Here is a 14,130-nt window from a genome sequence, read left to right as displayed (position 1 = left end):
GAGGAGGTGGTAAGAGTCAACACTGATGTGGCAGCCAAAAACACTAGTGATATCTTGGGTTACTTAATATTCAAGAAGGAGATGATGATAATCCCCTGTACACTTCCTTTCTCAGACCTCATCAGGACGATTGTGTGGACTTTGGGGTGCTACTGTTGAAGGACAGAAATGTCTGGAGAATAAAGGTAGTAAAGGACCTTTAATCCCTGTCCTAGGAGGATCATGTGTATCTTGGAGAAAAAGCCTGAGGGGACAAACAGGGAAGGGACATAACTCTTTTGAAGCATTTGTGGAAAGAGGGATTGGGCTTGTTCTATGGGGCCTCAGAAGGCAGACATGGGCAGACTTCTGGTACAAAGTGGCACATTGTGAAGTCAGGAACAAACTTCCAACAATTAGAGCAGTTTAAAACCAGAATGGATGGGGGCTTCCTCCCTCCTGGAGATCTTTAAGCAGATGACTATTCGGTGGGTGTGTTCTGGTCAGGGTTTCTTTGTGCCATGGGTTGGACCAGATGGAGGAGCCTTGCCGCTCTCCAGGCGAGTCAATAAGAAGAGAATAGAAGGATCTCTGAGCAGCAGTGGCCTTAAGTGAGGTCCCAGTCCTGGATCTGGAAGGAGAAATCACCTGTTATTTTCCCCTGTGAAAATAGCCTCTGGGTAGGAATGTGAAATCTGATGGTGGCAGTTACCCCAGGAATGAGGATTAGCCAGTTAGGAATGCTTGAGGGTGGGGCTTGTGATGGGGGTAACCATGAGTAAAACATTAAATGGCAGCCCAGGGAGTCAAAGCTGAGGAAGGAGGGGAGGCTAGAGTGGGGAAGATGGACTAGGAGTGTAAGGGACCAGAGGTCTAAAGAGCAGAGGTCACCATGAAGGTAGAGAGTGGCTTAATATGAGAGAGAGATGGAGTAAAAAATACCTCCTTTATAGACCAATTTAAAATTTGTGAAAAGCTATCTGGCACAGTGGATGCAGAACTGACCTCAGGAAAAACTGTTTTCAAGTCCTGCCCTTGACTTTACCTGGCTATGTGACCTCTCAGTGCCCTAGAAAAGCCCTAAGGATCCAAGTTGCAGAGAAGGTGCTAACCTGCATCGATGGGAATAATTTCCTCATCCTGGAATCCTCTATACTGGACAATAGGTCTGGTCCTTTTTCTCTTCCCTGTCCTTACTGTTTACAAATAGGAAGTTGCTATTGCAAAGGGGAATCCCGAAGTTCTGAATCTTGGAGGTGAGTGTCTGGAATGAGGGGGAGAAGGAGGCTGCTGATTGGAGCTGAGGAATTGTATGGTCAGATTGGCAGAAGGGTCACTGATCTGTACAATCAGGTGCTTACGGGGGATGGTATAAAGATAGAACATGACACATGTACAGAATTCACTGAAAATGTTGGGAAATGTCCTGGAGGTTGGCGGATGACAAGAACAGGGAGGAGATATAAATGGCTTTCAGGAACCTCAAAACCAAAGGATGGTTGATGGTTAAGGAATAGTCAAAATAGTGGAGTTTGCCTCTTCTCTTGGTTCTGGGAGTCAAATTAGAGGTGAGGATGGAATGGGAAATGAGTAGGTTGAGATAGATGAAGACAAAGAACGGTTATTGGAAGAAGGAAAGGAAAGGGGAATTGAGTGGAGGAGAGGAGAGATATGAAGGGAGGAGGAGAACTGATTAGAATAAGCATGATCTTTGGGGTAGATTGCAGGTTGTAACCCGCAAAGAATTCTGAATTTCATGAGCTCACATTACTATTCTACTAACGGTAAATAAATATCTTAAATTTTAGTTTGTAAAAGACAAAATACACCCTTCCTATCACTGAATTTGATTGAGTTGAATCAGTAGTAGGCTAAATCTAAGACTGAATTTAATGCACCTATTAGGAATGCACTTACAGTCTTGCACAAATTGGGAAATGGATTTTCTAAGTATCAAATTAGAGTGGAGAGGATGACCGCTTGTTATAGCGTGGATAACTTTTATGTTTGGAATCGACTGGATGGCCAATAAGTTGTTCAAAAATTCTGTGATTCTATAAGCCTGGAGTCAGAAATCCTGAGTTCTAATCCTGCCACTGCTGCCTATCTGATTGCCTTTGGGAAAGTCATATGTATCAGCTTGGTTTCTGAGCCTCCTCTAGCAGCAGAATGCTGGGGTTGAACTCTAGATCCCTTCCTGCTCCAAATTCTCGCCATATCCATCCCTGTGGGAGTTTTTGTCTAGGAGGGAACTGGATGGGATATGTCCACAGGAAGAATCCCCCCCTCTCACCATGGCCTTGGGGAGTTAATGTGTGCTCTGAGTCTGAAGTGGCCTTCAGAATCCTGCTGCCCTTTCTAAAGGGTTGCAGGCTCTCACCCTCCCGTGGATGTTCCATGAGTGGGTGTCCCAGGCAGGGGAAGATCCAGGTGGAGGCACAGGGAGCGGGAACCAGGGAGGAGAGACCCTGCATGTCCAGGGAGATAAGGTCAGAAAAGTAGGTCTGGGCATTTAAGGAGAATGTTCAGTCCTTCATCCAGGGCACCACAGCCTGCTGGACTTGGAATCAGAGTACGGGGTTCTGAAAGGCGAGCACTCAGCACGCAATGCTGTGCCCTACGGCCCGCTGTCCTGGCCCTCCTGCTACTCTGCTCCCACCCCCCACACTCAGCACTTCCCACGGACCAAACGCACCACAATTTCCCACGGCCAGGGACTCATACAGAGCAGGCATTTTTATTAAATTGTACAGAGAGGATTGGTTATGTCGGGTGTCAGGGGAGCTTTCCCTCCCCTTCCCCCACCGCTGGCTCCCCTTATCTCCCCTCAGGGCCCCGCCTCCTGTCACTGCCCGCCACTTCTCCCAGGCCCTTCAGAAGCCCAGAACCCACTGCTGCCAGCTGTGTCCGGCCACTGCGGCGGCTGCTCCAGCTGTGGCCTCTGGCAGAAACTTTCCTGCATCCCTCTCCTCTTCCAAGGAGGCAGGGACAGAAGAAAGAATAGCCCCCCCCCCCCAGATTCTGAGAGGGAGGCGGGGGACGATGTGCAGCCAGGCCCGGGGGGCCAGAGCCATGGAGAGACCTGGGCCCCCCCACTGGCCTGGCATTGGGTCCCTCTGCGTTCTGCTCAGCGCAGGGGCTGCCTGGGCAACCCCTGCACCCTCCTGGGAATTGAAGCCTGAGCCAGGGCTGGAAGGGCCCTTGTATGAGAGCAAAGGTAAGCCCAGCGCTGCCCCCAGTCTCACTCCCTTCTGGGTGGGTGGTACTAGGAAGCCCAAGACCAGGAACCTGGCCCCCTCACTCCTGCCCTCCCCCTGGCCCTGGCAGAGCTGCCCAGGCTCTCCGTGGGGAAGGCAGGGAGGAGGCTTTGGGGTGGAGGGCAGCAGGGGAATCTGTAAACAGTGACTGCGTGTCTTCTGGCCTGGGCGTGCCTTGTTCTCGATGGCCCTTTCCTCAGCCTCTGCTGTTGGCCTTATCTGGGTGGGAAGGGTGCCTGTGGGCCCCGATACGGCCCTTCCTGCCTCCTCCCCCTCCAAGAATCAGTTTGGGGGCTTTCTGGGAGGCTGGGCCGGCCCCAAGAGCAAGAGCCCCGGCTGCAGTCCCAGCCCCGGCAGGGCTCCGTCCCCTGGGGCATCAGCTCCCCTTGTGAAAAATGGGAGCTAAGAATCCTCTCACTCACGCTCCAGAGCCAGCCTTGCTGTCATGCAGTGGGAAGCCCGAAGTTTGGGGATTAGCGGCCCAAGGGAAGGAAGCCCTGCTCTTTATTGGGTGCATGACTGAGGTGCTCACCCCCTTGTGCCTCAGTTTCTCCCACTGTACTATCTCCCAAGTTCCTTATTTTGGGGTGGGGGAAAAGTGAGGGGTACCAAAGCTGCAGGCTCTTGGCAGGAAGGCTCCAGGAGCAGTTCTTGGGCTCAGCCCCCACTTTCTGCCCAGACTCAGAAAAAGGGCAAGGACAGAGGGTGGAGTCGGAGGTCCAGCCTGGACGAGCTTGGGGAGCCTGGGAAATAAGCCTGGGTCTCTGCCATGAAGCATGGGGGTGGGGTGGAGGTTCAGTGGGAACAGCTTAATGCCCGAGAGAGGGTCCCAAGGGGGTAGGAGCTCTACCTGCTGCCACTGTTTACAGCTTCCCAACCGCCCAGGTGTGGGAGGGAAGGTCTGCTGTCATAGTAATTGGGGGACGGTGCTTGTTTCTGATGGGGGGAATGGAGAGAGGGGAAACAGGTTCTTCCATTCAGCCTTATCAGCCTGGACACATGGCGGGCTGGAGGAGGGGGGGCAGCTGAATGAGACGCAGAGGGGCGCTTGGGGCTAAGGGGGTCAGGATGAGGGGGGAAGAATTTGTCCGTATGCAGCAACTGTAGGGTTTGAGGGGCTGCTATCAATTAATCAACTAATCAAAAGCATCTCCCCGGGACCACAAGCTGTGCTAATCACCGGGGGTATGCAGGAACAGTCCCAGCTACCCAGAAAATACCACGTGTACACATGACCACATCCACATGTACCCCCAATCACCCGAAGCTGCCGTTGATCGCCTTTCAGATTTCTAAATTACTTACCATGTTCATTCGTGTCATCCTGAGTTCTAGAGAAATCTAGACAGTTTTTTATTAACAGAATTTCAATCTTAATCAGTGGGGTTTCTGAAGCTCACCCCAGCTCATTAGATGCTATCTTATTATTATATTAACTGGAAATTTTTTCTCATCATTTCTATATTGAAACCCTAACTCTCCTAGGATTAACTCAATATTGATAATTTACCATAAGATGTATTAAAATGTGATCATAATAGCCCAAAGACTTGAATAGTCACAATATTTTTAACTGTGAGACATCACAGCCAAGGTCACCTTCCATTACAGATGGCTTTTTAATTCTCAGTTTCCACAGTTCTCACAAGGTGTCAAGCAAAGTCTCTTAAGAATTTCATCATTCTCTTCACAAGATAAAGATTAAAATAATTCCATCAAGAAAGCTTTCTTCATCCTCTTTCTGGCTTCTCTAGCTTCTGTCCAATGATGACCATAAAAAGTCTCTTCTGCTTTTACAAAAGTCATCACTCTGAATGGTCTTTCCTCCCAGTTCAAATGTCAACTTCCACAAAATTTCATTTTGGCTCTTAAACTACTGTAACTCTCTGTGGGAGAGATGTCTGAAACTACAGTTACAGTAAGACAGATAAACAAATACAACGCAGTTTGGGGAGGGAAGAAGAGATTTGTGCAGAAAGTGCGGTCTTGCAGGGAACCGGGGAGCCCAAAAAACTTAGGAGAGAAAGGAGGGTATTGCCTGTGCCAGGGACAGACAATGTAAAGGCCAGAGATGAGAGCTGATGAGTCAGATATGAGCAACTTGTGTGAGGAACAGAAAGGAGGTCAAAGGGATGGTCAGACTGCAGCCCCTCTGGGAGGGAGCAGGGGGTAAAAGGATTGGAGAGTTAGGAAGAGGCGAGTGAGGAATTGCTCTAAATGCTTGCGTGTATATTTGATCTTAAAACAAAAGCCCCGGGATTTTACTGAGAGAATAAGAAGTCACCTAAACTTTGGGAAAATCGGAGTGTGTGGTTTGCATTTCCAGGGGAGGCAGGGAGACTCAGTTGACAGCAGGGAAACAAAAACTTTGGCTGGGTGGGAAGGGGAAAAGGCCCAGGCCCCCCCCCCTCCACCTCTGGCCAACCTCGCACCCCCTTCCCCTGTTTCCCCTTGCAGTCACTCTATTACTGGCTGAGGAGAAAGAGAAGCCCATATGTTTCACCCAGAGACTGGAGGACCTGGTCTGCTTCTGGGAAGAGACAGCCAGCCCGGGGCCCAGGAACTACAGCTTCTTCTACCACTTAGAGTGAGGGCCGGCACGGTTTTTGTCCGTCCCATTCCCACCCTTTCCTCCCTGATGGGGTGGGTACAGGGCAAAGGGGGAGGCAGGGGACGCAGCTCCCCCCTTGGTGACTAATGTGTCCCCCCCACCCCGCGTCTACCCAGGGAGGAATTATGGAAACCCTGTGTGCTCAAGGTGGTCTGGACCGGCAGGGGCACGGTGCGCTACACCTGCCCGTTCCCTCTGTCAGACGCCTCCAGCTTCATCCCCCTGGAGCTGAAGGTCACAGCCACCCCCAATGGCACGGAGCTGCGCCGGACCATCTATATCAATGAAGTAGGTATGGCTCATAGCAGCCCCGGCCCCGCGCCCAGAAGGACCCCGACCTGGCTTTCCCAGCCCACTCCCTGCTTCTGGTTCCCAGGGAGGACCGGCCCATCAGCTGCCACCAACTGGCCCTTCAGATTTCCTACGTCCCTCATGCCCTCACTCTGTGCCCCCAGTATTTCTGGACCCTCCCTCCGGCTTAACGGTGCAGCGGACAGAGACCCCTAACCAGGTGGCCCTTCACTGGCTGCCACCCCCGATGGCCCAGCTGACCAAAGACATACACTACGAGGTCAAGTACTGGGAAGCAGCCGGCACCTCGGAGCAGAGGGTGAGAGCCCACCCCCGGGCGCCCAGCCCCTACCTGCTCCCTGCCCGGCCCCCGCCCGCCCGCCTCACGGCTCTGTCCCTATCCCGCAGATGGACGTCCGGGAAGGCAGGACGGGGTGTGTCATTGCCAACCTCCGTGGGCACACTCGCTACACCTTCGCCGTCAGGGCAAAGATGGCCGAGCCCAGCTACAGTGGCTACTGGAGCTCCTGGTCCCAGCCAGTCACAGTGCTGATCGCCAGTGGTGAGCCCAGAGGGAGGAGGGAGCGGGGAGGCCTCAGTGGATGGCCAGGAGGAGCAGAGAGGGACTCGGCCTGATCCTCCTCTTCCTTCCCTGCCCAGAACTGGACCCGCTGATCCTGGGCATGTCTGCGATACTCACGGTCATTCTGCTCTTGCTGGTCCTTGTGGGCCTCCTGTCACAACGCAGGTAAGGCCCCTCGCTGCCCTCCCTGGTCCTGGCACGACCTCGGGGAAACCCTTTAACCCTCAGGTTTTGTTTTTTCTCTGCAGAATGAGGGGGCTGCACCCCAGGGCCTCTAGAGTGGGCCGGGGCAGGCCCCTGAAGCTTTTTTTGCCTCCCTCCCCCAGGTTTCTGAAGCAGATGCTCTGGCCGGGCGTCCCGAGCCCAGAGCACGGGTTCCAGGACCTCTTCACCATCCACAGAGGCAACTTCCAGGTAGGTGGCGAAACCTGGGCCAGGCTCTGCTCTCTCCCCTTGGGAGACCCCAGGCATCTGGGCCAGGCCCCCCGGGGCCCCCAGGCTAAGGTCATGTTATCGTTGCAGCTGTGGCTGGAAGAGAGCAACGCCTGCCTGTGGTGGGGGCCGCTGAGCACTTACCTGGAGAAGCCGCCAGCCAGGCTGGAAGTACTCTCTGAGCACTGCCGGGCAGCCCCCGCTGAGCCAGCCCGGGAGGAGGAGCCCCTACTGGGGCCAGAGGCCTGCTGGCTGGCCCAGGGAGCCAAGGATGACTACCTCGTGCTGGACACGAAGCTGCTGCCCCACAGTCCGGCCGCTGGGCCCCCGGGCAGGGGCCCCTTGGGCCTTCAGGCCTTGGCCGGCAGGGCCCCAGAGGCCCAGGGGGAGCCAGCTGGGGAAGCAGGGGCCAGGTCTGGGGCCTTGGTCCCCGAACCTGAGCAGGAAGAACGGGCATCTGCCTCCAACTTTGAGTACACCGTCCTGGATGCCGGCTCTCAGCTGCTCTGCCCACGAGTCTCCCTGCCCGCTCGGCCCCCGGGTCCCCCTGACCTCAAATACCTCTATCTGGTGGTTTCAGACTCTGGCATCTCTGCCGATTACAGCTCGGGAGCTTCCCAAGGCACCCCTGGCAGCTCCCCTGAGGGCCCCTACACCAACCTGTATGAGAACAGCCTTCTCCAGCCCAGCCCGGAGCCTCTGCCCCCAAGCTATGTGACCTGTTCCTAGCGGGTGCCCTCCGAGGCCGACCTGAGGGGCCCAGGGCTGCCGCTCTCCCGGAGGGAGGAGGAAGGAGGCTGGCTGCACTCTCCTCCCTTGCTTCCTGTTCCTTCCAGAGGGCCTAGGCTGAGGGGTGGGGAGGGGGCCGGCACGGCAGCTGCTGAGACTGAGGAGGAAGGGGAGGAGAGGGAAAATCACTGGCCAGCAGGCTCTTCTTTACCCTTTTAGATATATATTTTTGTAATAAATTTATTTTCTTTCCATGTGAGTTTTATGTTCTGAAGAGAAATGTGAAAAGAAGACTTGATTGTAAATGAGAGGGGTCACTCTCTAGCCACCTTTCTTCAGCCCTTTCTGCTGCCCGGGCTCCAGAGATCCATCCACAGCCCTGGCTTACAACCCCAGGCAGAGAGCATGGTGTGAGGGCCCCTCCTCACTCCTGGGCCCGGCCTAGAAAACTTATTGGAGATATCAGAGAGTGCAATGGCATACTGCCCAAGACCCAGGTTGGGGCCTTCCCCCACCCAGACAGCTGCACTCAGGTACACAGCCCCCTGAAAGCTGCTCCTGTCCCAGGCCAAAGGTCTCAGCTGGAGCTGCTGGTTTCAGGCTTCTGAGGGGGATGCTCAGCTGCCTGACAAGTCACAGGGGAAATGGCCATCTTGCCATCGAGTCCAAAACTCAAGCACCATTCCTGTCTGGGGCAGCCTGGCCCGGTAGAAAGGCGGGCCCTGAAGCAGGGTCCGGAGTCCTGAGGCCTCGCCTTGGCCAGGTCTGAGGGCTCAGGGCCCAGCCAGAGGCACTTGGGCAAGTATCTCTGGAGCACTGCCAGCTGGAGGGCAGCTGCCTCCATTTCGGCCTCGGTGGGGCTGAGCATGGTGACCAGGAGCCCGCAGTCCCTGCTTAAGCAGCCGGAGAAGTAAGCAACCGTGTCCACCAGCAGGGCTGCCAGGTGGGCCCACGCCTGGGGTCCGGAGGCCTCTGCCAAGTACTCGTGCAGCCCGTCCAGGAGCAGGAGGGAGGGAGGCTGGGCTGTCGTTTCATGCATGGAGCTCAGGAGCTGCAGCAGCTCACGCAAGGAGGGAGGATACAGGAAGTGGATTTTCTGAAAGAAAGGAGGCAAAGGGGGAAGATAATCATAGTCAGCATTTGTGTGGCACTTAAGGATTGCACTTTACAGATGTGATCTTCCTGGGAGATGGGTGATGGGATCATCTCCATCACTGGGCTTGACAGTAACTTGAAAAGATCTGATCCCAGGGAAGCTCCCCCTCAACCCCCCCCAGAGAGATGGTTCCAGAAAATAACTGCAACAAGCCAGAAGGGGGAAAAATCCCAAGTGTCAAAACTGCAAGGAAGCTCGGACCCCCGAGCTTCTGATGGTTCCTGTCACCTAACAAGCCATGCCCAAACTGCTCAGCTTGGCATTCAAAGCCTGGCAATATTTAGCCTGCCCTCCCCTCCCTTTCAGCCTAGGTTTTTCTTTTTTTTTTTTTTTCTTTTTAATAGCCTTTTATTTACAGGTTATATGTACAGGTAACTTTACAGCATTGACAATTGCCAAACCTCTTGTTCCAATTTTTCACCTCTTACCCCCCACCCCCTCCCCCAGATGGCAGGATGACCAGTAGATGTTAAATATATTAAAATATAAATTAGATACACAATAAGTATACATGACCAAAACGTTATTTTGCTGTACAAAAAGAATCGGACTCTGAAATATTGTACAATTAGCTTGTGAAGGAGATCAAAAATGCAGGTGTGCATAAATATAGGGATTGGGAATTCAATGTAATGGTTTTTAGTCATCTCCCAGAGTTCTTTTTCTGGGTATAGCTAGTTCAGTTCATTACTGCTCCATTAGAAATGATTTGGTTGATCTCGTTGCTGAGGATGGCCAGGTCCATCAGAACTGGTCATCATATAGTATTGTTGCTGAAGTATATAATGATCTCCTGGTTCTGCTCATTTCACTCAGCATCAGTTCGTGTAAGTCTCTCCAGGCCTTTCTGAAATCATCCTGCTGGTCATTTCTTACAGAACAATAATATTCCATAATATTCATATACCATAACTTATTCAGCCATTCTCCAATTGATGGGCATCCACTCAGTTTCCAGTTTCTGGCCACTACAAACAGGGCTGCCACAAACATTCGTGCACATACAGGTCCCTTTCCCTTCTTTAAGATTTCTTTGGGATATAAGCCCAGTAGTAACACTGCTGGATCAAAGGGTATGCACAGTTTGATAACTTTTTGAGCCTAGTTCCAAATTGCTCTCCAAAATGGTTGGATGTATTCACAATTCCACCAACAATGTATCAGTGTCCCTGTTTTCCCACATTCCCCTCCAACATTCCGCATTATCTTTCCCTGTCATTCTAGCCAGTCTGACAAGTGTGTAGTGATATCTCAGAGTTGTCTTAATTTGCATTTCTCTGATTAATAATGACTTGGAGCATCTTTTCATGTCAGCCTAGGTTTTTCATAGTTCCCACACATTTAGACCCAACCTTCTACTAGAAACTTCTTTCATCTTTCTTCAGTATAATCCAAATTCTGTCCTTTTTTTTTTTTCGTGACAGAGATCACAAAACCCTCACCAATTCCTTGCCCTAGCCCACAAGGACATGCTCTATATGCTTACAAGTTGAGTTGGTCTCCTTAACCATACACATATATTAATCACCATATGTATATTTTTATCCTGTCAATTCAATTCAATAAACATTAATTAAGCATCTATTAGATACAAGCCAGGGGAGCAGATTTTGAAGATACAAAGAAAAAATGTCAGGGAACACATTCTACTGGGGAGATTGGGACCTGTGCACAGAGGGTGTAAAATTCAAAGTTAGAATGGGAAGGGGGAAAGAAAGAGAAAGCTAGAAAGAAGTAAACATTTTGAAATTCCCACTTTAGGGGTAAAGAATAGGGGTGGGGAGTGGGGAAGATAGGGGAAAACACCTTTCAGGAATGGTGACTAGACCACAAAAATGTCCAGAGGCAAGAAGAAAGAGCCAAAGGAATGGCCAGTGGTTCACTTGTGCTGTATTGTAAGGTAAGCAGACGAGACCAATGTGACATATGGCTGGCAGTTTGAAAACTGGCTGAGAACCTTTGGACTGGTAAATTGATGAAGATTATTCAGGCCACTGTGTGGAGGGCAGAGTAGTGATGGGGGGAAGACCAACTTCCACAGTCCAGGTGAGAGTAGTGATGGGGAGAGGGGACTGCTCTAGGGTGGTTTCTGTGTGTGAATAAAGAGAAGGGGATAGATTTGAGAAATACTCTGGAGGGAGCACTGACAGGATTGAGCAACTGACTGGCTTGGGGGGGAGGGGAAGCCAAAAGTGACTCCAAGATTTGGGGAACAGGTGACTGGAAAGGTTGTAGTAACGGAAATGGGGAAACTGAGAGGCGGGGCAGGTTGAGCAGAGAAGATAATGCAGTCCGTTTTGGACAGGCAGTGCTTGAAGCATGTTCAGATAGAGATGTCCTGAAGGCAGTTGGGGATGTGGGAGTGAATCCAGAGATTAGGACTGGGTATCTAGATTTGAGAGTCCTCTACAAAAAAGCAATAATTAAACGCATGGGCACAGGTGTTTGCCAAGAGGAAAGGAAAGGGGATCCAGAGCCAGGAGAAGGGGAGTAGGGGAGGACACTGTGGGGGGAGATGGGCAATAAATGAGCAGGACTGAGAAGGAACAACAGCCAGGTTGGGGGAAGGGATGCTCATGAGAAGGCACTGGTGGAAAGGGTGGAAAATATGGTCCATTGTTAGCAAAAGGTCAGGCAGGGTGAGGTTCGAGACCAGACCAACGCAGTGACCAGTTAAGTCACTTAACTGTGAGTATGACTTACAAGAGTATGACTTTCAAGAAAGAAGTTAATTCTCAGTTAGGTCTCCGAGCTCCGCTTCTTCATTTCCTTTCCCCCTCCTCTTTGTTCCTTCTCCCGAGACTTCCCTCAGTAGTCATTTCTTATTTTTCCTGCATTTAGCCTGCTTTGCATATATTTGCATATTCTCTCCCTCATTAGGTTATAAACGCTTTGAGGGCAGGGACTGTATCCCTAGTGCTTAGCTTAGTGCCTGTCCCGAAGGAGGATGCTTTCTGTTTTTGTTTTCCCAAGGGGAGTAGTTAGAAGCCAGAGGTTCAGGAGTGAATGGGAGAATAAGGAAATGAGGTGAATGTCAATGATTCTAGGAGTTTAGCAGTGAAGGAGAAGCAGAGAAATAATGACTCGGGGGGGGGGGGGTAGGAGGGTCAAGAGAAGGATTTTTAAAGGCTAAGGGTGACCAGAGAGTGGCTATGAGCATAAACAGGGAGAGGCTGAGGCTGAGGCAGTGGGGGGGAAAAAAGACTTCTCCTTCAACAAAGATGGCAGGGGACAGGATCAAAGGTTTGAGGAGAGGGACTGGTCAGTCGTAACATGGAAAAAGGACAAGTCTCCCTCTGAGACTGAAACACAACGAACAAATATCAGGGAGGCAGAGAAAGGTTTGTGGAAGGAAGGGGGATAAGGGAGAAGTAACCTCAATCAAGGAGGTCATTTCCTCTGCCCTTAGACAATGAGGAAGAAGCCGCTCCCTCCTAGAAGACTTTAGTATTTATACAAAGCTTAAAAAAATGCACAATTTTCCACATTCACCCTTGCAAAACCTTGTGTTCCAGTTTTTTCTCCCTCCCTTCTCCCACCCCTCCCCCTAGACTGCAAGAAATGCAATACACGTTAAATTTGTGCAATTCCGTAGATTTCTGAAAGCGAAAGTGACATGATCAGATTTGGGTCTGGGGGTGCTGATTTGGCCGCTCTGCGCAGGACAGACTGAGGGGGGACCCTGGAAGGAACCTCTATGGCCAAACTAGGCAAGAACGAACGTTTTGTTCTACATCCCCCACAAGCAGCGCAGTGCCGGGTGATTGATGGATTGTGGAGCCCAAACATTAACCCTGCCTCTACCAGAGCCCCGCCCACCAGCGGCCCCGCCTCCCGACCCCCAAGCCCCGCCTCCCGACCCCAGCGCTTCGTCTCCCGGTTACCTGAAGCCTCAGCGGGTCCCTAGCAGCTCCGGCCTTCCATCCCGCGGGCAGGCTCTGGAGGGCCCTCCGAGCCACGAAGAGCACGGGGCCCCGGCCCTCCCCCGCTGCCACCAGGGCCGCCGCGAACAGCAGCGCCGTCTTCCCGGAGCCCGGCTCCCCTAGCAGCAGAAGGCCGCTCCCCTCCCCCGCGACACAATCTCCTCCGCCGACCCCTGCGCCAGGACTCAGCAGCCGCTGCAGAGCCTCCATGCCCGCGCTCCGCCCGCCCTCCGTGCCTCACACACGGCCAATCAGAATGCTGCTTTTCCGCTGACCCCTCCCCTTGTCGACGTCCCATTGGCTCAGACTCAGTTCACTTAAACTCCTCTAGAGCCTCTGCGTTTGTCCCGCCTCCAGTGGATAGTCACTCCACGTGTTTTTTCCCCGACCCGATTGTAATCTGGGGCACGGTCTGCCCTGGCGCCTCCTACCGCGTCCTCTTAGGTCTCCGAGCTCCGCTTCTTCATTTCCTTTCCCCCTCCTCTTTGTTCCTTCTCCCGAGACTTCCCTCAGTATCCATTTCTTATTTTTCCTGCATTTAGCCTGCTTTGCATATATTTGCATATTCTCTCCCTCATTAGGTTATAAACGCTTTGAGAACAGGCTAGCTTAGTGCCTGTCCCGTAGGAGGCTCTTACTTAACAAAGTGTTTATTGGTTGATCTCGCGTTCTCCAATTTCTTTAAACTACCTTCCCCCTCATCTGCCTCTTCCTGTTTCTCAATCGAGTACTTATTAAGCACCTACTGTATGAGAGCCCTGAGAGAGAGACAAGGACAAAAACCCTGTTATCACTAAAATCCCTATCAGCAGAAGCACAGACAGAGGGGATGGGAATCTCGGGATACAAAGGGGAGCCCGGAGGGAAGGCTCTCCCTTCTCCAAGGGGTTTATACTTTGAGCTGGAATTCCAGCCTCTCCCACCTGGCTCTCCGAGACAAACAAGTTACTCGGCCAGGGGCACGCAGCTGGTGTCGGAACCCGGATTTGAACTCATGACGATGTCTTCCTCATTCCGGGATCAGCCTCTGTGGCCCTTCTGTGGCCTTTAGGAATCAATGACTATACACCAAGAAGGGAAGAGTAAGAAAGAGGAGTTTGGGGAGACGGTTGAGAGCAGAAAGCACCATATTAGGAGCACAATTTTTTTTCTTTTCATTCTTAAAAATA

General features: G+C 52.0%; 2 protein-coding genes across 4 annotated transcripts; one reads left to right on the top strand and one right to left on the bottom strand.

Moving 5' to 3' along the window:
- Positions 1 to 2,819: 2,819 nt before the first annotated feature.
- On the top strand, positions 2,820 to 8,141 carry EPOR (erythropoietin receptor). 3 transcript variants are annotated; one of them, XM_031947576.1, is made up of 8 exons: positions 2,820 to 3,196; positions 5,694 to 5,823; positions 5,964 to 6,135; positions 6,224 to 6,457; positions 6,547 to 6,700; positions 6,799 to 6,886; positions 7,048 to 7,135; positions 7,244 to 8,141. In XM_031947576.1, exons 1-8 carry the CDS (start codon positions 3,022 to 3,024, stop codon positions 7,880 to 7,882), a joined length of 1,680 nt encoding a protein of 559 aa, XP_031803436.1. In that variant the 5' UTR covers positions 2,820 to 3,021; the 3' UTR covers positions 7,883 to 8,141. The 3 variants fall into 3 exon arrangements, with proteins under 3 accessions (XP_031803436.1, XP_031803437.1, XP_031803438.1); XM_031947577.1 differs by having other exon boundaries at positions 2,821 to 3,196; positions 5,964 to 6,139; positions 6,303 to 6,457; XM_031947578.1 differs by lacking the exon at positions 2,820 to 3,196 and having other exon boundaries at positions 5,730 to 5,879.
- A 64-nt stretch (positions 8,142 to 8,205) lies between these two features.
- SWSAP1 (SWIM-type zinc finger 7 associated protein 1) lies at positions 8,206 to 13,631 on the bottom strand. The gene is made up of 2 exons (XM_031947579.1): positions 12,923 to 13,631; positions 8,206 to 8,978 (listed from the first exon to the last, which is right to left on the bottom strand). Exons 1-2 carry the CDS (start codon positions 13,169 to 13,171, stop codon positions 8,460 to 8,462), a joined length of 768 nt encoding a protein of 255 aa, XP_031803439.1. The 5' UTR covers positions 13,172 to 13,631; the 3' UTR covers positions 8,206 to 8,459.
- Positions 13,632 to 14,130: the final 499 nt, after the last annotated feature.

The sequence above is a fragment of the Sarcophilus harrisii genome, chromosome 1 (genome assembly GCF_902635505.1).
Source record: "Sarcophilus harrisii chromosome 1, mSarHar1.11, whole genome shotgun sequence".
NCBI lineage: Eukaryota > Metazoa > Chordata > Mammalia > Dasyuromorphia > Dasyuridae > Sarcophilus > Sarcophilus harrisii.
This window is presented reverse-complemented; position numbering and strand designations above follow the sequence as displayed.

Excerpts from the sequence above, each read along its gene's own strand:
- EPOR (XM_031947576.1), top strand. The coding sequence starts at position 3,022 with ATGTGCAGCCAGGCCCGGGGGGCCAGAGCCATGGAGAGACCTGGGCCC. Across the intron at positions 3,197-5,693 it reads GCCCTTGTATGAGAGCAAAG|TCACTCTATTACTGGCTGAG; the intron begins GTAAGCCCAGCG and ends TTCCCCTTGCAG. Across the intron at positions 5,824-5,963 it reads AGCTTCTTCTACCACTTAGA|GGAGGAATTATGGAAACCCT; the intron begins GTGAGGGCCGGC and ends GCGTCTACCCAG.
- SWSAP1 (XM_031947579.1), bottom strand. The coding sequence starts at position 13,171 with ATGGAGGCTCTGCAGCGGCTGCTGAGTCCTGGCGCAGGGGTCGGCGGA. Across the intron at positions 8,979-12,922 it reads GGGACCCGCTGAGGCTTCAG|AAAATCCACTTCCTGTATCC; the intron begins GTAACCGGGAGA and ends CCTTTCTTTCAG.